The following is a 22,715-nucleotide window of genomic DNA, read 5'->3' as shown; positions in this document are numbered from 1 at the left end:
ACTCACTAAACCGTCTTTCACATCCTTCACCCCCGAATACTTCCTCCTTCCACCCTATGTGGTTTTTCTATTGTCCTTTGGCTCGCTCCACATATTCTCTCCTCCTTATTCTTAGCTTATTCAGTTCCCTCGAGTAGTCGCATGCTATTTTCGGTGCACCACCGTCGAAAATACCGAAATGCTGATTTAATGATTTTGAACCTTTTCCGGCGCACTACGGTCGAAAATAGGTACCTATACATAAACTGATTTTTTTAGTGCATCCAAGTGGATGGTGCCTTAATGATTTCTGAAACCAAATTCAAGCTCAATTTGTCAAATCCAACTCGAATTTACTGATTTTACAATTTTTTAGTACTTTTAACCGTGGCACACCGGTGTTCGAAATCGAACCCAACTGGGCATTCGGAATTATAGGGGAAATGGCAGGTTTACAATCATCTCTTTTCATTTTAAATTTACTCGAATTATTGAATGATTATCAGGGCTCGGATATTCTTTCCCTAAAAAACCCTAAATATGCGCTTAAATATTCCCTAAAAAATGGCAAAATATGCTCTAAAAAGTAAAAATATTCCTTAACGATATGGGCATTGTTTTACAGGAAAAATTAATTCCTATACGATTTTACTAATATTGTTGTATAATACCAAAAATTCACGAACAAAAATGCAAAACTGAGCATTTTAAAATTACAAAAAAGTAAATTCTAATTCCATTATCAAAGGAATAAAAAACAAATAAAATTAACAAGAAAAAAAAAGGAAGTATAAGAGAGCTACCGCAGTTTCACAATTTTTGCGGGGAAAAAATGAAAAATAGCCAAATGCAAAAGTTTGAAATTGATCAAAATATTCCCTAAAAACTGCTAAAAATGTAAAATATGCTCTAAAAACGCAAAATATTCCCTAAAAAATGCCAAAATATGCTTTTATATGCTTTTATGGCGAAATATGCCAAAATATGCTCTAACGAATTAGGCTCATTTTACTTGAAATTTCATGAATCGTGGAGATAATTGAAAAATTCCCTATCCTCTATGCATACAAAAAATATGCTCCAGCATAAAAATCCGAGCCCTGATGATTATATACTCTTACAACAATAAAAAATTATTACTTTTGGTTACAAGTTACAATCCAATATTTAAAAAAAAAAAAAACTATCGGACAAACTATCGATATAGTTGAAGAAAACTATCGATAGTTTACCATCACTAGCGCGCGCATTCTTGGGTACCATTTGTTTCGCCGCGGACGTTTCGCCGCCGCCGCCGAAAAAGGTCATTTTTCAATTTCATTACTCATTTTTGAAAAAGCGTTCATTTCGCCGCCACGGGGGAACCGTTTGTTTCGCCGCGGACGTTTCGCCGCGGACGATTCGCCGCGGACGTTTCGCCGCCGCCGAAAAAAACAGGAAAAAGGTCATTTTTAAAAAAGCATTCGTTTCGCCGCCAGGGTGAAATATTACGTAATGATGAAAAATGAAATTATGTTTGATAAAATTATAAGTAGGTACGTAGGAGGAGCATTCAAAAACAACTGAGACCAAAGCCATAAAACATTCTAAAAAATGCATAGGTATATTTCAAAAAAATTTTAATAACTTGAATAGCACTTCCCCCTGACTCTGTGCCCAAATTTTGGTGAGTCTACAACTTTGCGAACGTGTTTGAGGAGCTTTTAAAGTTGACGTGTATGAAAATCGCGTATCACATTTTTGCAGCGGAACTCAGAATCATTACGGTATTCGGATCCAAGACCATTATTTGAGACATGTTTTTGAATATTTTGGGTCAGAGTCAGATGAAATAAGCAGCCATTACAGAACATCTCTCATTCACCATGTACTTATCTACTTCTCATTCAGTTCATTTCATGTACGTACATATGAACATATGTATATTACATAGGTATCTACTTCCCATTCACTTGCATTTTATGTATGAACAGATGTGTATTACGTAATATATCACTGTGGCGGCGAAATGAACGCTTTTTCAAAAATTACCTTTTTTCAGCGGCGGCGAAACGATCTGCGGCAAAACGTCCGCGGCGAAACGTCCGCGGCGAAACAATAGGTACCCCCGCCACGGTGATGTATTACAAAATACACAGCTGTTCATACATGAAATAAACTGAATGAGAAGTAGATAAGTACGTGCTGAATGAGAGATGTTCTGTGATGAAGGCAGTAGTCCAGGTCTTTCAGGGTCCAGGGCTTGAATGAAGTGTTCAGGGATTTCTGGGACTTTTCAGGGCTTGAAATTGAGGGGTTCCATGGAAAAGGGGCCTTGGTCAATTTTTTATTATTTTCACTGATTTTTATAAGTTCAAATGGACTTGCAAAATTTTATTACAAGCTAACATTTCCCAATTCGTTTCAAGTTTTTTTCTCATGGAAGACAGTTCAATATATCACTGAATATGGTGAAATTAATAGTTAATATAAAAAATAATTTTTCATACATTCAAAATTGTAAATGAAAAAAAAATGACCAAGGCCCCTTTTCCAAGGAACCCCTCAATTTCAATCCCTGAAAAAACCCCGGAATAGCCCTGAACACTTCATTCAAGCCCTGGACACTGAGCCCTGAAACCCAAATCCAAAGTTTCCTGGGCCCCAATCCAAGCCCAAGACCTAATAAATTTTTGATTGAAAGCCCAAGCTCCGAAACCCAGAACCTGAAAAAAAATCGTTTGGAGGCTCATCCCCGAACGTCATAAATGAGAATAATTTTCTAATTACATATCTACTTATAATTTTATCAAACATAATTTCATTTACGTAATACACACTCGTAATCTCATCATTACACCTCTGTCGCTAGATGCAAAATGTACGTCATTATGAGCGACCTAATGCCGGGTCAAACACGTACATAATAGCCGTATTATGTACGTGGTGTTATGTGGCAACACCGCGAAACTCCTCATTACGTACGCGTTGTTACGTTTGGACATAATTTAACTGGTGAAGTTTGGTTAGTTTGGTCACTCGTAAAGACGCACATTTTTTTCATCTAAACAACAGAAGTGTAATGGTGAGGTTACGAGTGTTTATTATGTAAAGCACCTTACATTACGCGATTAATAAAGTGTGTAATTATGAATCTAGTAATGTAATGTACTATTACTATCATCACGTAATGTTTCACTGTGGCGGCGAAACGTCCGCGGCGAAACAAACAGTTCCCCGCATTCTTACCTCACTGGAGGAAAAATTTTCATCACAGCGCATTGTGAACAAATAAAATTAGAAGGAGTTTTTGGTGAATTTTATTAATGAAGACATAAATTGCAGGTATTTAGATACATTTTCTATCGATTGGTATAAAGTTTTATGAATTTCGTGTAGGTATACTTACTTATGAACGTTTTATCAAACATTTCCCTCCTGGATTTTAGTGTAAGTAGGTTGACTTTAAATGAAAACTACTTAGAAATTCAATTGAAATCATTGATGAATTAACCCTTTCGGCTATGAGACAAACTGACGGATAAAATTTGAAGTGCTTTAAACTGAGTGAGGTCGGTTGCTGCCTAGAACTCAAAATTTGCTGGAAATTGCACATTCAGAAAGTATTCATGTCACAAATGGCAATAAACCTTGAATTGACTATTTTTCGATTTATGACACCGAATAGCATTATAAATCAAAATCAAGCCTTCTGAGGTATCTGATATTTCAAATTCAAGATGAAAATAGTGATGACAAGCATTTTTGAAAATAGAAAAAAAGATGAGCTAAAATGAAATAAGTTTGTGTATGTGTAAAAAAAGAAATTTTTGAAGAAAAACAAGGCATGTGTGTTATATATTATATACGAATGAATAATTAATAATCATTTTTAGAACTGTATTTACATTCTATAATAATACATACAAATCTGTTGATAAACAGAGAGTAGAAAAAGATGATGAAATAGTTGGGCAGGGTTACCAACTCACTATTCTATCTAACTAATATCTCTAGATACTACAATCTTCGCCACATAAAAATAATCGAATACTATACTAGGTATAATATAATCGAATTTACACGAAATTTTGGAGCCATCCAGGCTTCTTCACCAAACGTCTGGGTCTGGCTGGAACTGGAGCTGGGGCCTGAGCAGGCTCAGGCTGAAGAACTGGTGGAGGAGTTGCCACTCTCTCCTCGGGTAGAATTTTATTTTCGACACGTTCTGTAGGAATAGTAAACGTAACCTTACGTTGTTGAACTGGAGAAACTGGCTCTGGACAAATTTTTTCTGGTATACAGGTAGACTTCAGTTGATCGACATGCTTTTTGATAATTTTCCCATTATCTAATCGAACTTGATAATGGAGTCGACCCAGGGATGGAAACCGAAATGAAAAAAATATCGGTTACGGTTTTGAGATTTCGGTTTTGAGCATAAAAATATTGGTTAATTTTTAGCGGTTATTCTTTTTTTACATTATTAAATCAGGTTACGGTTAAGGGTTAAGGTTATTACCAAAGAAAATAAGGGTTACGGTTAAAAATAAGGGTTACGGTTATTTTTTTTTATTTGTCAAAAAATCAAACTTATTTATTCCTCAATTTCAAAAAATACACCACTGTGGCTGCAGCTGCAGCTCAGGCCCAGGCCCCTGGGTTAAAGTATGCATAGGAAAATTCATAAAAGCAAAAAAATTACAATTTTACAGCCAGGAATTCGTTTTTTGAGTTCAGATCATAAAAGTTTACTCGATTGTATAATGAATGTCATCGGATGTTTTCATAAATCTCAAACTCAAAAAAAAAATCGGAAATCGTAAATTTCTGCAACGAATTACTCAAAGCGTTGTCTATATTGTCAAGTTTACCCCCCCCCCCCCCCTACCACCCAATCAAATGTCATCATTTTTTGAGCTGAGCTGGAGCTTCCAGCAAAAGTTCAAAGTGAGGAAATGGAAAATGATGTTTTTACAAATCTCAAATTCATTACCTATTCAAAAAAAAAAATATTGAAAATCATCAATTTTTGCAACGAATTAATAAAACGGATCACTTACTCGAAAATTCAAACTTCAAAGTGATGAAATTGAAAATGATGTTTTTACAAATCTCAAATTCAAAACAAAAAAATCAAAAATTGGTAATTTTTGCAACGAATTACTCGAGGCTTTGTCTACTTTGAAAATAAAATCCTGTCATAAGATAAGTTGAACCTTCTGAATCAATTACAAAAAGTGAATTCCAAATCCAAAGCGATGAAATGGAAAATTATGTTTTTACTAATCTCAAATTTTAAAAAAATATCCAAAATTGTAAAGGTTTGCAACAAATTAGAAATTACTCAAAATTTTGTCGACTTCCTAAAGTAAAGTGCATTTTGCAATCAACAACATTATTTATACTTGCCTAAATGCGATTTTGTTCAACACCGATAAAAAATGTATTATTTTGTTTTCAAAAATTTGAAAAAATTTGAAAAAATCAGCCTTTGAAATCGTCATAAATGCTGCATTTCAAAAGAAAAAAAATGAAAATTTTTCCAAAAAAAATAACCGTAACCGAAATAAAATGAATCGGTTACGGTTATGGTTAAAAAAATAAATACCAATAATTTTGGTTAAGGTTATGGTTAAAAAAATTTTAATCTATAATTTTGGTTACGGTAATGGTTATGGTTACAAATTTTGCCTCATTTTAGCGGTTAAAATTCATTTCGGTTAAAAATTTCGGTTACGGTTTCCATCCCTGAGTCGACCCAAACAGGATTGAACTGTACCAAATTTCCAAACTGGTTTTCCAAGTATGGTTTGAACTACGACATTGCACGATCACCCATGTTGAAACGGCGAATTTTCTCTGTAGAGAGAGACTGGATTACGTTTCAAGGTGATTGGTTTGATAGCATAGAGTCTAATTTGCAAACGTCGACCGAGGTATCGTTCTGCTGGACTTTTCCCATCCAATAAGGGAGTAGCACGAAAACGGAGTAGAATTTTATTAAGTAGCAGTTGAATTGATAAGTTTTCGTGGTCCATCTTGTTGAGTTTCGATTTCAGTATTTGAAAGTACCGTTCGGCAAGACCATTTGTACTCGGATGCGCTGGAGCAGTGAACATTTGAAAAATACCACATTCTTCGCAGTATTTCTGGAACTCGTCGCTTTTGAAAATTGATGCATTGTCGCTCACTATAATTTTCGGATATCCGTGGACTGTGAATAATTCTTCGAGTGCGAGCATAGTATCTTTGTTGAAAATCTTGATTTCTGGTCATTTTGATTTTGCATTGACTACAATCAAAAACTGATAGCCTTTTCTGGGACAGGCGAAATTGATGTGAATTCGATCAAAATTATTTTCAGGAATTTCCTAGTGATGAACTTTGACCTTGGCTGGTTGTTTCTGGTATTCTGAACATTGAACATAGGATTTTACTAAACGTTCTAAATCAGCGTCAATTCCGGACCAATAGCAGTAATTTCGCCCCAACCGCTTCATTTTGACAATACCCAAGTGGGTCATATGCAATTCATTCATAATTGCAGGTTGAAGTTTCTTCGGAATGACAACACAATCGCCACGTAAGATGATACCGTTTGAAATGGTGAATTTTTCGTCGACACATGCACCTGAACGAAGATTGGCTAATAATTTCGACAACTCTGGATCAGTACTGGTTTATTAAGCAATCATAGCACTTGTAACTGCTGTTGAAGTGATATGATGTAGCGTTTCTTCTTGTAATTCGGCGATTTCCCATTCTAGCACAGCAATAACGCCATCTGGTGCTTCGTTTAATGGAGCTCTGGATAGATAATCAGCATTTAAGTTGTCTTCCTTCTTGCGGTACTTTATATCGTAATCAAACATGCTCAAATAAGCAGCGTAACGCAACAATCTGGCAGCTGTCATTGCAGGTAGGTTAGCGTGTTCATGGAAAATTCTCGATAGAGGTTTATTATCGGTGTACAGCGTGAACATTCTACCATATAAGTAGACAAAAAACTTTTCTACGGCAAATATAATGGCAAGGGCTTCACAGTAGAGCCCTGCGCCGCCGCGCCGCGCCGCCACCGCCACCAATTTTTTACACATTTTTTAAGCCGCCGCCGCCGCATTAAAAATTTTTGAAGCCGCCTTGCTCGGCTGAGCCGATTTAAATCACTTAAATGGCAAATTTCACGGAAATTTTCCCCATATTTTGGATTTTTTCAAGTGGCTAAATTTTTCAATTTTGCCACACACTACCTAGAATAATTTCTCTTCTCAGCTTGGAAAAAAAATGCTAAATGCTTATTTGAGAAGCTGAATAATTTTCACAAAAAATTTGTATTTTGAGGTAATTTTACGATTTACGGAAAATTAACTCAAAATTTCAACCTTTGAAGCCGGCTGAGCCGCAGCCGAGTAAAATTTTTTCCGCAGCCGAAAACGTCGGCTGGAATCGGCTACGTCGCCAGCCACAACGCTGAGCTCACCATAGCCGCTGCCGATCATTTCGTCGTCGGCGCAGGGCTCTACTTCACAGTCCAATTGGCTGTAGTTTGATTCAGCTGTGGTCAGCGATCTGGAAGCGAACGTGACAGGCTTTTCTTTTCTACAGCATTGATAATATGTGATAATACCGCTCCAATACCGGTAGGACTGGCATCACACACTACTATGACTGGAAGATCTGGATCATATTGAACAAGTACCTGGTCACTGGCAATAATATTCTTCAGTTTTATGAAGGCGGCTTCACACGCAGCTGACCAATGGAAACGAACACCTTTGCACGTTAATTTACATAGTGGGTATGTAATGGAACTGGCATTTGGAATGAAACGAGCGTAATACGTAATCAGTCCAATAAATTGTTGAATTTCATCTGGATTTCTTGGACGCGGAGCATCGACGATCGCCTTTACTTTATTTGGGTTTTTCTTGATACTATCACCTTCGATGATGAAGCCCAAATATTCGATTCGCTTTTTGAAAAATTGGCATTTGGCTGCATTGATGTGGAGATCATTTTCTGCAAGTCGTTGTAACAATGCTAATAAGTTGGCTTGGCATTCAGCGTCGTCTTTTCCGAAAACCAAAATATCATCAAAATAAATGATAACACCTTTTAATCCGGCTAGAATATGCTTCAAAATTCGATGAAACTTGGCAGGAGCGTTTTTAATGCCAAAACCAAGCCACTTTGCTTTGAATGAACCTCAATGAGTTGACACTGTTTGAATTCGGGCACTTTCTTCATCCATTTCAACGTGTAGATAGGCTTTGTATAAATCGATTTTACAAAACGATCTGGCTCCTTTGATTTGGTGAAAAAGTTTGTTTGTTTTTGGAATCGGAAAGTGATCGGATACGAATTGTTTATTGACAGCAACTTTGTAATCTCCGCATAATCGTTGGAACTAACAGTGAACCCCAATCTGATTTTTCGACTGGCTCTAAAACATCGTCACGTACAAGGTCATCCAATTCCTTGTCTACAGCTGGACGTAACACATAGGGTACTTCGCGAGGACGGATGTATCTGGGACGAGCGTTTTTTCGAAGTTCTAACGAGCATTTTACGTTAGGAATTTTACCAACTCGTTGTTCGAAAATTGTAGGAAATTTAGCTTTTAACTCGTCTTCAGAAAGTATGTGATCTTTAACAGCATGAATATCGTGTACAGTTGATTTGTTTACTTTGTTGAGATCTTCTAAACGGATTTTCAGATGGCGAATCCACACACGACCCAACAACGCCACATAATTATCAGGCACGACAAAAACACGTTCCTCTGACTGGTTACCATTGAATTTGACTCAAACAGTAGATACTCCCAACGGTTTTACAATTTTCTTCGAATAATCAAGAATCTGCAACGGTGACTTCTGGAGGGGTGGATTTGGCTTCATTCTTTTAAATTCGCTTTCAGGTAACAACGTATAACCGCAACCGGAATCGACTTCGAATTTAATTTCATTACCGTTAATGTGCACATTTGCGTAATATTTAGACACATCTTCGATATCAAATAAATCAACCGTTTCGACTTCACTATTTTCAAATAAATCAGCGATCTCTATTTTATTGACATTATTAAGATCACCAAAAAAGGATAAATTACCGATTGTATCATCATTATCACTCGATTGCTCGACATTTTTCACAGATCAATCAGAGTTTTTATTTTTCATTAAGGTAGAAATACACGTACACGCGAGCTAAATGACCATTTTTTCTGCACGATTTACAAAACACTTTTTGACTTGGAATACGACACTCTTTTACCATATGATTATTCCACCACAACGAATACATAGCACATAGCCCATCGATACCAAGGCTTTTAAAATCAACACCTTTCCGATGCGATTTACTACGATAAGGGGTACAGTTACGCGACTGATAACGATTATTTTGCTCATTTTGATTTCGTTGATTTGAGCGATTTCTATTTCTGGATAGATGATTAACTGCTGCTGGAATACCTGGATTCGGTTGACTCTTATTTGACATCTCTGAACTGCCACTCTTTGATGACCAGGGTTGCCAAATCCAAATTTTGGAATTACCGAACACCAAATTGAAAAGCAAAAATAAAAAAAAAAAAACAGGAAGTCTCCGAAATTTTTTGCCAAAAATCCATAAAAAAGTCAAAAGTTTGAAGAATAAAGTGCTCAATAATGAAAGAACCCCACAAAAAGTGCTTTTTGGGTGCTGTTTTTAGTTTTTTTTGTTGAGAATACCGACAATATTTCTTAAATTTCCTTTTTTTTGAAGGGTTTTCTCAATTTTTTTGAAAATACCGAACTTTTCTATTGTTTGGTAAGGGTTGATTAATCTTACCGAACAAATCAGGGAAATACCGAACTGTTCGGTAAAATACCGAACGTTTGGCAACCCTGTCAATGACTCCATTGCTAGAGCAGTATTGATAGCATCTTGCACAGTTAAACTTGACTCAGCTAATAACTTTTCTTGAATATTCGATTCTCGTAATCCTCGAATGAACTGTGCTCGTAATATCATATCTGCAACGGACTTCCCACATTCACATTTGAAATCACTGGTCAGGGTAAACTTTCGTAATGCAGTGACGTAGTCGGAGATTTTTTCATTGGGCAGTTGAATACGTGAGAAAAAACGATGTTGCTCCAAGATAACATTGTTATATATGAATGAATAATTAATAATCATTTTTAGAACTGTATTTACATTCTATAATAATACGTACAAATCTGTTGATAAACAGAGAGTAGAAAAAGATGATGAAATAGTTGGGTAGGGTTACCAACTCACTATTCTATCTAACTAATATCTCTAGATACTACAATGTGACTTCAGATGGTTATTCAAACTGCAAATGTTTGAAGGTGATTGCTTGTGGGAGGATTAAAATTGATGGAAAAATCTTTGTGTTATAGAGAGCATTTTTTGAAATTTTGAAAACTCGTGTCACAATTCAACCTGAAAAGTATGACATAATTTTCATTTTTTGACACATACATCTCTTTTGAGGTGATTTGCTTGGGTGAGTAAGTTACCTCAGAAGATGACTAGGTGAACTTTTGCGAGCATTTGAATTTTTTGATAGATACTGTGTCATAATACAGTCCTCAATCTGTTTGTCATAAGGAGATAATAAAAATAAAATACGTAGGTCATGTTGTGGAATTACTGGAATCACTTTTTAGAAGTCATCTTATAGATAATGAATTTATTGAGCGCAGTGTTTATGACACAGTATCCATCATAAAATTCAAATGCTTGTAAAAGTTTACTCAGTCATCTTCTGAGGCAACTTACTCACCCAAGCAAAATAAATCATCTCAAGAGAGATGTATGTGTCAGAAGATGAAAATGATACATATTTTTCAGAATTTCATTGAAAATTTGCGATGAATTGTGACATGGGTTTTCAAAATTTTGAAAAATGCTGTCTATAACACAAAGATTTTTCCATCAATTTTAATCCTCCCACAAGCAAACACCTTCAAACATCTGCAGTTTGAATAACTATCTGAAGTCGCATGCCTTGTTTTTCTTCAATAATTTCCTTTTTTTACTCAAACTTATTTTATTTTAGTTCATCTTTTTTTCTATTTTCAAAAATGCTTGCTACCAATACTTTCATCTTGAAATATCAGATGCCTCAGAAAGCTTCATTTTGATTTATAATGCTATTCGGTGTCATAAATGGAATAATAGACAATTTAAGGTTTATTGCCATTTGTGACATGAATACTTTCTGAATGTGTGATTTCCAGCAAATTTTGAGTTTTAGGCAGCAGCCGGCCTTACTCAGTTTAAAGCGCTTAGAATTTTATCCGTCAGTTTGTCTCGTAGCCGAAAGTAAAATATTCAGAATTTTATTCTCTTTGAATTGGTTGTTCGTCGAAAGTTCTAGTTTATAGACACTGCACCTGGCCAGTGTCTATATTCTAGTTTTTACCATTCAAAAATTACCTATTCAATCTAAAAGTTGTGAAATCATACTTGGAATTGAAATTACTTAAAATTGTCAGCAAACGCATAAGTGTTTTTATAGGTACCTAACTACCTATAGCAAAGTATTCGTCATTTTATCCTCTTTCTTTTGGTTTTTTCTGAGGAAAACGAAAACTTTCCTTTATAATAACGCTTGTCGCTTACTTACGTGGTCCGAATGCCCAATTCATATGTACCTTATTCGGATTCGGAACTTTCGACTAAGGTGCGCTGGAAATTCCTTTACAAAACTTTCGACCAGTTTGCCTCTACAGGATCGTATTCTTAGTCTTAACATTAGCGTTTGCACGTTTTTTTACCTACTCTTTTTTTAAAATAAAATTTCTTCTAAATTTTACACACTTTTTCACTTTATCACCTATCGATTTGTTCTTTTACTTTGACTTAAAAACCCTTTTCACTCCTCTTCATACCTACGCTCCCAAAAACGTGGACAAAATTTCCACACTCAAACCCCTCCAATGCAAAGCCAAAGCAAGTCTGCCAGTCTACTGATCACTGAATTTGAGTGAATTTCGTTGAAACTTGAAATCCCTCCTACCAAGATGTTTGTACCGTGTACGTAAAATGTCAGACATACAAAATATTGATGGAAACGGATTCCTGCGGTCCCAAAACGTGATTTTGTGATTGGTACCGACCCATAAGGTACCCCGTAATCATGATAGGCTGTATGTATATACACCTAAGGCTTATTTTTCCTTTAATTTGTTTTAAGGAAAATCTGCCTGTAACTATCTACTCGTAAGTACATATATCCATTCGACACAAGGATATTTCTAAAATTTATAATGTACCTACTTAGATCTGGAAAGATGACCAACTGTCCTGGTATCCAAATGAATATAATAATACACATTCTTTAGATATTGGGGATTATTTTCATCAGATATGGAAACCGGATTTCATATTGATCAAGTAAATGCTCACTTTCGTGTTGCCCATTTCATTCGAACATACCCTTTCCTCATAAACATAACATATCATAACTACATCGCATTACAACCTCATTGCAGCAACGCATTTCGGAATAATAAATCTTTGCTCGATTCAGAGGACTATATTGCAACAGTTTGGCATAATGGAACGGTCATGTTTTGGACAAGGTACATCAGCATACAAGTTGGTTGCCAGATCACAATAAAAAGCAGGCCATGGGTCAACCAAATGTGTCAGCTATATTTTGAAACCAGCTCATCAAAATTTTTATTCACCGTTCATTCTACAAATACGAACGAATCTACATCTATGCAGTTTTTGGAAAATACGACTGTAAGTACCTACCTACCTATCTATAATATTGTACACAATAATTTACTTACAACTTTCAAAATTCCATTTTAACGAGTAACATTCAATATTCATAGTGGGTAAATTCAAACATTAAATCACCATGGATGGTCAATAAAACTCGAAAGGTAGCATCAATAGATGGAAACCACACATTGTCCAATAATTTGACATTAATTGAGGTGGAATTACACAGAAACATGGGTCCTTATAAATCCACACAATGTATCTCATATCCAAGTATGTATCGATACTCTATATACCTACATAATTTTTTTGAGCTAGATCTACGAAACTTGTAATGGGTATTTTGGTACCTATGAACAACAAATACGAGTACCGTTAGTACAGAGAGCACATAGACAGGGGGAAAAGGGTGGCTGATGTACATATAGTGATAAAGTACCGTTACAAACTAAATAGGCTATGATTAAAAAGTTTCACTCCAAAGTCTTGCTTCCTTTTGTATTTGAAATCTTTCAACAGGTAGCTATAAAGATGAAATCCATTGCTATTTGTTTTCAAACTTCAATTTGCTTTTACCTCCATCTGAAGTGGAGTCACCTCGTATGGATAGTGATATTCCTTCAATAATTTTACGTATCTCATACATCGATTTTGTAAGTTATGCAGATATTTTTAATTTTTTAACCACATATTTGTAAGTAAGTGCAGATGAAAAGTCTATTCATGTGATCCATTTTATTAGAATATAGAAAGCGGAATGTTTCTGTTGATTGGGGAGGTTGCAATGGTGAGTACATTCCTTAGGGTTACAAATTAATCTTTATGGCACCATTGCCAAGTCAAAAGCGTAAACACCAATTGTGTTCTGCTCTCTTTGCCTTTGACAGGATTGGTATAATGAACAAGTGCGATGGCACAATACAAGATTCGGAGGGCAGCTTTACTTAGATGTGTCACCAGATTCAGTGTGGAAGCCAAGTTTAATTTTAAACAAGTGATGAACATTCTTTGTTGGAAAAACAGATTATTCAATAATTATTACATAATATCAAGAAGCAAAATATGACATTCCAAAAACTTTCAGTAATATGTTTCGAAAAAATTACTTCAACAAAAACACTTTTGGTGGAGGTCACTTGGTAGAGATTCAGTGGAGTGGCCGAATGCGATGGAGAACGTCAATGTATGCCCACACAAAATGCCACCCTAGCTCCAATAGTTGGCCATGGGGTTCTCAAACGTGTAATCTGAATTTCACAACCAACGTAGATGGCATGGACCCTTTCGTGTTCCAAGCAGTAGGTTATATTTACCTTATGCACCCATTACACCCATCTATGTATTTTATATTTCTTACTCCCGCTTTGGAGGTTCTCTAGGTTCCCATGCTGGGGAAAAATTGCTTTGAAAAGTGTAACAACCCTGTAACAAGGTAGTACCCTACCTAATTGACTAAATCACAAAAAAGTTGAGCTTTCATTTCAATGAAAACTCGTTTTGGAAAAAGAAAGTGTTGAAAAAGCTCAAATCTTTGATTTCCAACAAAACAAATTAATATAGGTAGGTAGTTGAATTGGAAATTTAAAAAAAGATAAATATGTAATTTAAAAACACGAGTAAAAACATTGGTCAAAGCACTGCTTTCTGAAAATTCTCAAGAAAATGATAAGTTAGAAAAAAAATTGTATTAACGACAGGTAAAAAAGGCCATCTGGCAGTTTAGTTCCCAAGTTGAACAAAAATAAAAATTTGGTGAAAGAAATGCCTGAAAAAACAAAAATCCAGGCCGCTAAGAGAGAATTTTTCATCATGTTATAAAACCTTGTCAAAAATCGGGCCAAACCCAAAAAATACATATAACACAAAATTTTGCAAAATTGCGAGCTTCGTGGTGGGGATAACTATCGTACCGATGTAATACATATACATATGTATAGATTGCCCCCATACATTACGCAGCCCATGACATTTCACTGACTTTTTACGGACCGACGTTTGGTTTGCACTACCAGAGGCGCGCTTGATTTTTTCCATGTGTTCTCAAAGCAGCTCACTGCTGGGCCACGAAAAGAAGGTATATACTCTATCAGGTTGGAGAAAGACTTATATTTAGGCTTGTAATTCAATTTTCAATTTTTAAGGAGGGCTCCCCACTCAAGTGTATGGTTTTTAGATATTCCTCAGACTTTTTCCACTATCAAAAAAATGTTTTTATTCACTTCCAGAGAGGTGAGGAACTCAAATAGCTCGTGCATGTAACGCCAAGTTCATAAAATCGGATAATGCAGGTCTTTAGTGGTATTCTGCCTCATATACACACTGGGTTGGCTTGTTTTTGAATGTCTGTAGCGAGTGAAAACAGAATAGACTTTTTGCAGCCCGGCACTGGGCCGCAAAAAGTCTGAGGTTTATCTAGTATGGGCTGCGTAATACCACTTTTCATGTGTATGTATAAACATTTTCGCTTTGAAACCCAAGATGTAGCATTTATCTAGAACTTTCTTTCATTTTGAAAAAAAAAGTACTTTACCACTTATATAGTCCATTTTTTTGTCATTTTAGATGAAATGAGAGGATTTAAGATTTATTCGGACTAATTCCTGCAAAAGGTTTTTTTTCGGGATACTGTAGTGAAAGGGGTCCTATTCAACATACTAAAAGTCTCACCTTGTACCCCACGCGCTTTGCGATTTTATCGCGAGGGCTTGATTTAACATCGAAAATAGCTTTATTTTTGTGTTCTATGTCAAATTTCCGATCTATTGATAGATCAACTGTCCTTCTACCCCCAAGGAGAGGTGAGGCTAGAACCATTCAAATGAGAGGAGTTTTCCAAAAAAACACAGAACAGCTATCGGCGCATATGAGGGATGAAATGGCCCCCGAGAGCGTTCGGGTTGATACTAGCATGGAAGGTGGGCCGGCACCATCGAGAAACTTGCGCTTGAAAAATTTCAGATCCACACCACCTTCCCTTTTCTGAAATTTCAATAACACTTTTCTCAGCCCCATTTTAACCGATTTTTAAAATTTATCAGTATGATAGGTATGTATATCCTTAGTAGATATCCCCACAAAAAATTTCAACCCCCTCCCCCTCATATCTACCACTCAAAATGGTGTAACAATGTGTCTTGGAGGGGGTTGGGGTAAAATGGGAATTTTGGGGGAAATAACTAATTATTAATGAGTAGGGTGTCGTTTTCTTATGATTCGATACCGCTGAGCACGCATATGACGTCAGATTTTTTGCTACACTCATCTAGCCCTCTCTAGAGCACTAGCCCCCTCAATTTTTGCTATTGTTAAAAAGCTTAAAATAAGTTGAAAAACGCCATTCCTGCGGCGAGACACTTCACGCTCTAGCACGCGAGGTACGAGGCGAGACTTTTAGTATGTTAAATAGGACCCCTTTCACAACAGCATCCCGCAAAAAACCCTTTTGTAGGAATTAGTCCAAATAAAAAACTTGAAATGACTGGACTATTAATCAGATGTTGGAATATGAAGATCACAATGAAGAGATATAGAGAAAATAGTGAACAAAAATGTATTCATCTTTTCTCATGTTCATCTTCATATGTATATTGCAACATCAGAATAAGTGGTAATTGGTGAAGTACTTAGGTAGGTACTTCTTTTTTTTCCGAACAGCGCGAAGCGATGTATAGGAATTAAGTGTTGTTTTCAGCTGGAAAATGAACTTTAGAATTTACACTTGGTTTTGAATTTCGACTTCACACAACTTTGTTTTGAGCAATTTTGAGATGATGTGTGTAAGTATGTAGGTATGTATGTATGTAATGATGTGTGCGAATATGTATGTCATATCGCACCTCGGGAGTAATAAGGTGACATCTCAAAAAAGTGAAATTTTACAGGAGAGTGATTTTCTTTTTTTTTAAACTTGATTCATTATTTTTATCAACTTATAATTAATTGTGAGGAAAGAATAGCACCTCATTTTAAAGATCTGGTATCCTACCTTCATTTAACATAAGAACACTTTGAAAAATAAAATCTTAAAGAGGAAATATTTCAATGTTTGGAAAACATTTAGAGTTAGAACCTTTCATTAAAGTTGATGTGGAGGCGAAAGGAAGCGTCCAAAAAAATTTCACGTTGACAAAGTTGTAGAGAATTAAATTTCCAATCGACATAATGTCGTTAGTTTTTTTCTAGAATGCTTAGTTTTTGAGTTTTTCTCAAAAAACTAAAATTTCATTATACAGGGTGTTCCAACTTCAAATGGCAAGCGGGCGTGTAGTGATAGTACTCGGCGAGACAAACAAAATTTGTTATGTACACAAGTAGTCTATCTTGTAAATTGAAGGAGCTAAGTGCTTCGCAAAACTAGAAATTTACCAATTTTGAGAGGATCATCAAAAATAAAGAAATGTTTGAATCATTCAAATGATGCCCAAAACCCATAGTACTCGAGTGGACGAACAAAAAATGTTATTACGACAAATTGCCTATCTTCGAAATTGAAGGGGCAAACTTGATTCAAAATTTCCAAATTTGTCGTGTCCTAGATTTTAAAAATTCTGAATTTTCAAATTGTGTTTGCGTCTTCAATTTTGAAGATAGGCAATTTGTCATAATAACGTTATTTGTTTGTCCATTTGAGCACTATGGGTTATTGAAGTCATTACAATTATGCAGACATTTTCTTACTATCTGTAAATTGAAGAAGTTACACCATTTTTTGGCAAAAATTGACCAATTTTGAAAAATTTGCTAAAAATGAGAAAATGTTTAGATCATTTAGGTCACTTCAGTAACCCATAGTATTTGAATGGATGAACAAAAAAAAGTTATTATGACAAATTGCCTATCTTCAAAATTGAAGGCGCAAACACAATTTGAAAATTCAGAATTTTCAAAATTTAGGGCATGACAAATTTGGAAATTTTGAATCAAGTTTGTCCCTTCAATTTCAAAGATAGGCAATTTATCATAAAAACATTTTTTGTTCGTCCACTCGAGTACTATGGGTTTTGGGCATCATTTTGAATGATTCAAACATTTCTTTATTTTTGATAATCCTCTCAAAATTGGTAAATTTCTAGTTTTGCGAAGCACTTAGCTCCTTCAATTTACAAGATAGACTACTTGTGTACATAACGAATTTTGGGTATCCGCACAATTTACCTTGCGCAATTTACCCCGCGCAATTTACCTCACGCAATTTACCCTGCGCAATTTACCTCCAAAGACAATTTACCTCCAGAGGCAATTTACCTCCAGAGACAATTTATCTCGCGCGAAAATTTACCTCGTGAGATGATTGATCTTGTGAGAAAATTTACCTTGTGAGAAAATTTACCGCGTAAGGAAACACCATTTGAAACATGCACTATTTTATTATCAAAGTTTTCATTCATAATGACATGAAATAATTCTCAAATCACGGTTCAAACTCTCAGTGATAGATATTCACGCTAATGTATTTAGATTTGCAGCTGCCTTAAAAAAGGAGCAGTGTATAACCGAGGCTCAGTATGAGCAAACGATTGCCGGTGAACCTCCTCAGAAAAAAAAGAAAGTTTACAGAGATGCCACCCAGAAGCTGAAAAATGTGTGCCTGTGTGGTTTCGAAATTTTCAGAAACAAAAGATGAAGATCTTATGGAGTACCTATGAGGAGTTGCCCATAATATTACATATTGAGTACTACGCTTTCTCCTCCCCTTTCGACAATAGTAATCGATCACCTGTGCCGGGCTGTGCAATTTTAATACTTTATTTTTAAATATAAATTTACCATTTTGTGTTCCTGAATTTGTCGTGATTGTTCTTACATGTTAAATGTTCCAAATAGGTAAATTTTCTCACAAGGTAAATTTGCTCACAAGGTAAATATTCACACTAGGTAAATTTTCTCACGAGATCAATCACCTTACGAGGTAAATTTTCGCGCCCGGTAAATTTTCGCACGAGATAAATTTTCACACGAGATAAATTGCGCAGGGTAAATTGCGCGGGGTAAATTGCGCAAGGTAAATTGTCCCCAAATCCGAATTTTGTTCGTCTCGCCGAGTACTATCACTACACGCCCGCTTGCCATTCGAAGTTGGAACACCCTGTGTGTGCAAATTCATTTTTCTGAAAAGTGATCAATTTAAAATTTTTTTCCATTTGGTACAAACCAATAAAAAATGCACTCCTTGTGACTATTTCTAACTGATAAACATTCAAAACAATCAAAACTGTTTGTTAACACTCAGAGCTACCTATGTGCTCGATCAAATTTTCGATTTATTTTAATTTAAATGTAAAAAAATTGCAACCTCGAAACTTTGAACTTTGATAAATCGAAAATTTGATCGAGCACATAGGTGTTTGAATTTGAAACATGAAAAATGATCTACTCTTTCTCCTCTACAACCTCGTTTTTTCCCCAAAGCTCCAGCGCTTTTCGATCAAAAGTTGTGAAAGTTCAAAGCTTTGAGCTTCTATAACTTTTGATTAAAAAGTGCTAGAGCTTTGGTAGACTATAATCCATACACGAAAAAGTGCTCTAGAAGTTGATTTTGTATTTTTTTTTCAGGGACCAAAAAAATGCGCTGCCAAAATGAAGGTACTACCTGCCCCATTTGGAAAAGTGAAATTTTGAAATTTTTTCCTCGCACAACGAGGGGGTGGACCCTCAAAAAGGTGATTTTGGGGACATGGTCGGGACCGAAAAAACTCGACGGGGTTGTGTTGGGGGACTTCTCCCGATACCAAATATGTAATTTTTTTCCGTGAAACCCTGCACAACTGCATTCTATGGCACTTTGAATGCGATTTTTATGCATTTTTGGCCATTTTTGATGGTAAAATGGCTCTCGTGTCTACGATATGGCTGAGGACCGAACAATTTCTTGGACGTTTGTTAGACGGGGCTATTTGAAGCCGAACTGCGCAAAAACGGCGAAAAAATACTTGCACAACGCGATTTTATGAGCACTAATAGGCTTGTTACCACTCCCCCGCCCCCCGAATTAAATAATGCATTGTGAATTCGATAATATCGATGCGGCCCATCAAAATGGTATAAAATTTCGCGCCGAACACAAAAATCGCAATCATTTTAAATTCTGACCCCCCGCGGTGGAGTTTTTCCCCCCAAACTGAATATAACGATGATATTGAACAAACTTTGCACGTTACACGTCGATACTGAGGATTTATACGTGTACGCAATCAGAATGAATCTCATATTCGTTGCTTGGGAATATTTTTGCTTCAAAATTTTTCATTTAATCTCCACCCCCTCCCTTCCCCTTTAAAGACTATTTTTGAACATGGATTTGAAAACTTGAACATGACCTATCAAAATGGTACAAAATTTCGCGCTGAGCTTGGAAATTGCAGTCATTTTTCACTTTGGCCCCCTTGGTGGAGTTTTGCCCCCCTCCCTCCATAAAGTCAGAACATGGATTTGAAAACTTGGACGCGACCTATCAAAATGACATAAAATTTCGCGCTGAACTCGAAAATTGGAATCAATTTTCTTTTTAATCCCCTTCTCTCGCTCCTCACATTCGATTGACTATTTTTCTCATGACTGGAATGAAGTTTGGAAACGATGGAGCTCGGGAAAGCGTTTTCTTTCATTTATATTTTTTTCATATTTTATTTTTGTTCCAATGATCTTATTTCTTTGTATTTTTTTCTCGTTCTTAGTTTTCTGTTTTTTTTTCATTTCAACTTGTTCATTTCGTATTTTTTGTATCTTCCATTGTTGTTTCATTTTTTTCTCGTTTTTCTCATTTTTCTGTTTTTACCCATTTCATCTTATTATTTTTTTTTTTTTCATTTACTTACATTTTTTGCATCTTTCATTGTTATTCCATTTTTCTTGTTTGTAATTTTTTTATTGTTTTTTTTCATTTCTTATTTCATCTGATTTCTTTTCATTTATATTTTTTTTCATCTTTAATTTCTGTTCCAATTTTCATATCTGTTTGTATTTTTTCCCTTTCTTATTTTTCTGTTATTTTTTTTCATTTCATCTCGTTTTTTTCATTTGCATTCTTTGAATCATTCATTGTTGTTCCATTTTTTTGTATATTTTTCTGTTTTTCTTTTTTTTTTCATTTCATTTTTTCATCTTTTTTTTGTATTTTTTTCCTTTAATATTTTTTTAAATTGTCACATTGTTACATAAATCCTTATATACAGACACGTAATGTGCAACGTGTTCAATTTCATAGTTGACTTTATGGAGGGAGGGGGGCAAAACTCCACCAAGGGGGCCAAAGTGAAAAATGACTGCAATTTCCAAGCTCAGCGCGAAATTTTGTACCATTTTGATAGGTCATGTTCAAGTTTTCAAATCCATGTTCAAAAATAGTCTTTAAAGGGGAAGGGAGGGGGTGGAGATTAAATGAAAAATTTTGAAGCAAAAATATTCCCAAGCAACGAATATGAGATTCATTCTGATTGCGTACACGTATAAATCCTCAGTATCGACGTGTAACGTGCAAAGTTTGTTCAATATCATCGTTATATTCAGTTTGGGGGGAAAAACTCCACCGCGGGGGGTCAGAATTTAAAATGATTGCGATTTTTGTGTTCGGCGCGAAATTTTATACCATTTTGATGGGCCGCATCGATATTATCGAATTCACAATGCATTATTTAATTCGGGGGGGCGGGGGAGTGGTAACAAGCCTATTAGTGCTCATAAAATCGCGTTGTGCAAGTATTTTTTCGCCGTTTTTGCGCAGTTCGGCTTCAAATAGCCCCGTCTAACAAACGTCCAAGAAATTGTTCGGTCCTCAGCCATATCGTAGACACGAGAGCCATTTTACCATCAAAAATGGCCAAAAATGCATAAAAATCGCATTCAAAGTGCCATAGAATGCAGTTGTGCAGGGTTTCACGGAAAAAAATTACATATTTGGTATCGGGAGAAGTCCCCCAACACAACCCCGTCGAGTTTTTTCGGTCCCGACCATGTCCCCAAAATCACCTTTTTGAGGGTCCACCCCCTCGTTGTGCGGGGAAAAAATTTCAAAATTGCACTTTTCCAAATGGGGCAGGTAGTACCTTCATTTTGGCAGCGCATTTTTTTGGTCCCCGAAAAAAAAATACAAAATCAACTTCTAGAGCACTTTTTCGTGTATGGATTATAGTCTATGGGGGGAAAACGAGGTTGTAGAGGAGAAAGAGTAGATCATTTTTCATGTTTCAAATTCAAACACCTATGTGCTCGATCAAATTTTCGATTTATCAAAATTCAAAGTTTCGAGGTTGCAATTTTTTTACATTTAAATTAAAAAATTTGATCGAGCACATAGGTGTTTGAACCATGAAAAATGATCTACTCTTTCTCCTGTACAAGCTGGTTTTTAATTCGAATCTGTAGTATCAACCATTCAAAAATTGTTCAAGAAAAACTCAGAAATCGGGCAATCTCCTATAAGACAAGGAAGCCAAAATCGCCTCCAGCTGTGACGTCAGAAAACCAGTGCGCTGATGCGGGCAGTGATGACAGCGTTCGCAAAAATTTTGAACGCGTTCGCGTTCATTTCAGATGAACGGCGTTCGCGAACGTGAACACAGAATGCATGATTTAGCAGACAATGATTAATGAATTGCAGCATTGTGGGCGGCTTTAAATAGATGAGTTTCTGTAGGTATTGTTGTGAGATAGAGATTTCAATGTCAGGTAGTTCGCGGAAATCGCGACAAAAGACTCCTCAACAAAACCTGTTGATACTTTTTGTGTTGCAAAATAATTTGATTTTTCAAACTTCGAAATTTGCGTTCAATCAAAACGAACGCCGTTCGCGTTCTTTTGAAAAGAACGCGTTCACATTCGCGTTCTTGCAAAAAAGAACCAGGGATGAAAAGCCTTAAAATGAAACTTCAGCTTTTGGCTTTTAGCTTGAAATTTCAAAATTGAAACTTTTGGCTTTTGCTTTCGGCTATCTCGATTTTTAAGGCTTGCTTTAGCCAAACTTTCGGCTTCCAATGACTTTCCCTTATATTTTCAATTTAACAGTT

General features: G+C 35.8%; 1 protein-coding gene across 4 annotated transcripts in view; it reads left to right on the top strand.

The window, feature by feature from the left end:
• The window catches only part of LOC135845265 (uncharacterized), a 46,499-nt gene that overhangs the window by 1,567 nt on the left and 22,217 nt on the right, over positions 1-22,715 (top strand). For all 4 annotated transcript variants that reach the window (XM_065363734.1, XM_065363731.1, XM_065363733.1 and 1 more), the window contains exons 4-10: positions 12,263-12,375; positions 12,474-12,729; positions 12,825-12,987; positions 13,234-13,367; positions 13,457-13,501; positions 13,602-13,708; positions 13,799-14,012. In XM_065363734.1, the coding sequence (XP_065219806.1) occupies positions 12,263-12,375; positions 12,474-12,729; positions 12,825-12,987; positions 13,234-13,367; positions 13,457-13,501; positions 13,602-13,708; positions 13,799-14,012 (1,032 nt within the window). The remainder of the gene's footprint in view (positions 1-12,262; positions 12,376-12,473; positions 12,730-12,824; positions 12,988-13,233; positions 13,368-13,456; positions 13,502-13,601; positions 13,709-13,798; positions 14,013-22,715) is intronic.

This window comes from Planococcus citri, chromosome 4, assembly GCF_950023065.1.
Source record: "Planococcus citri chromosome 4, ihPlaCitr1.1, whole genome shotgun sequence".
NCBI lineage: Eukaryota > Metazoa > Arthropoda > Insecta > Hemiptera > Pseudococcidae > Planococcus > Planococcus citri.
This window is presented reverse-complemented; position numbering and strand designations above follow the sequence as displayed.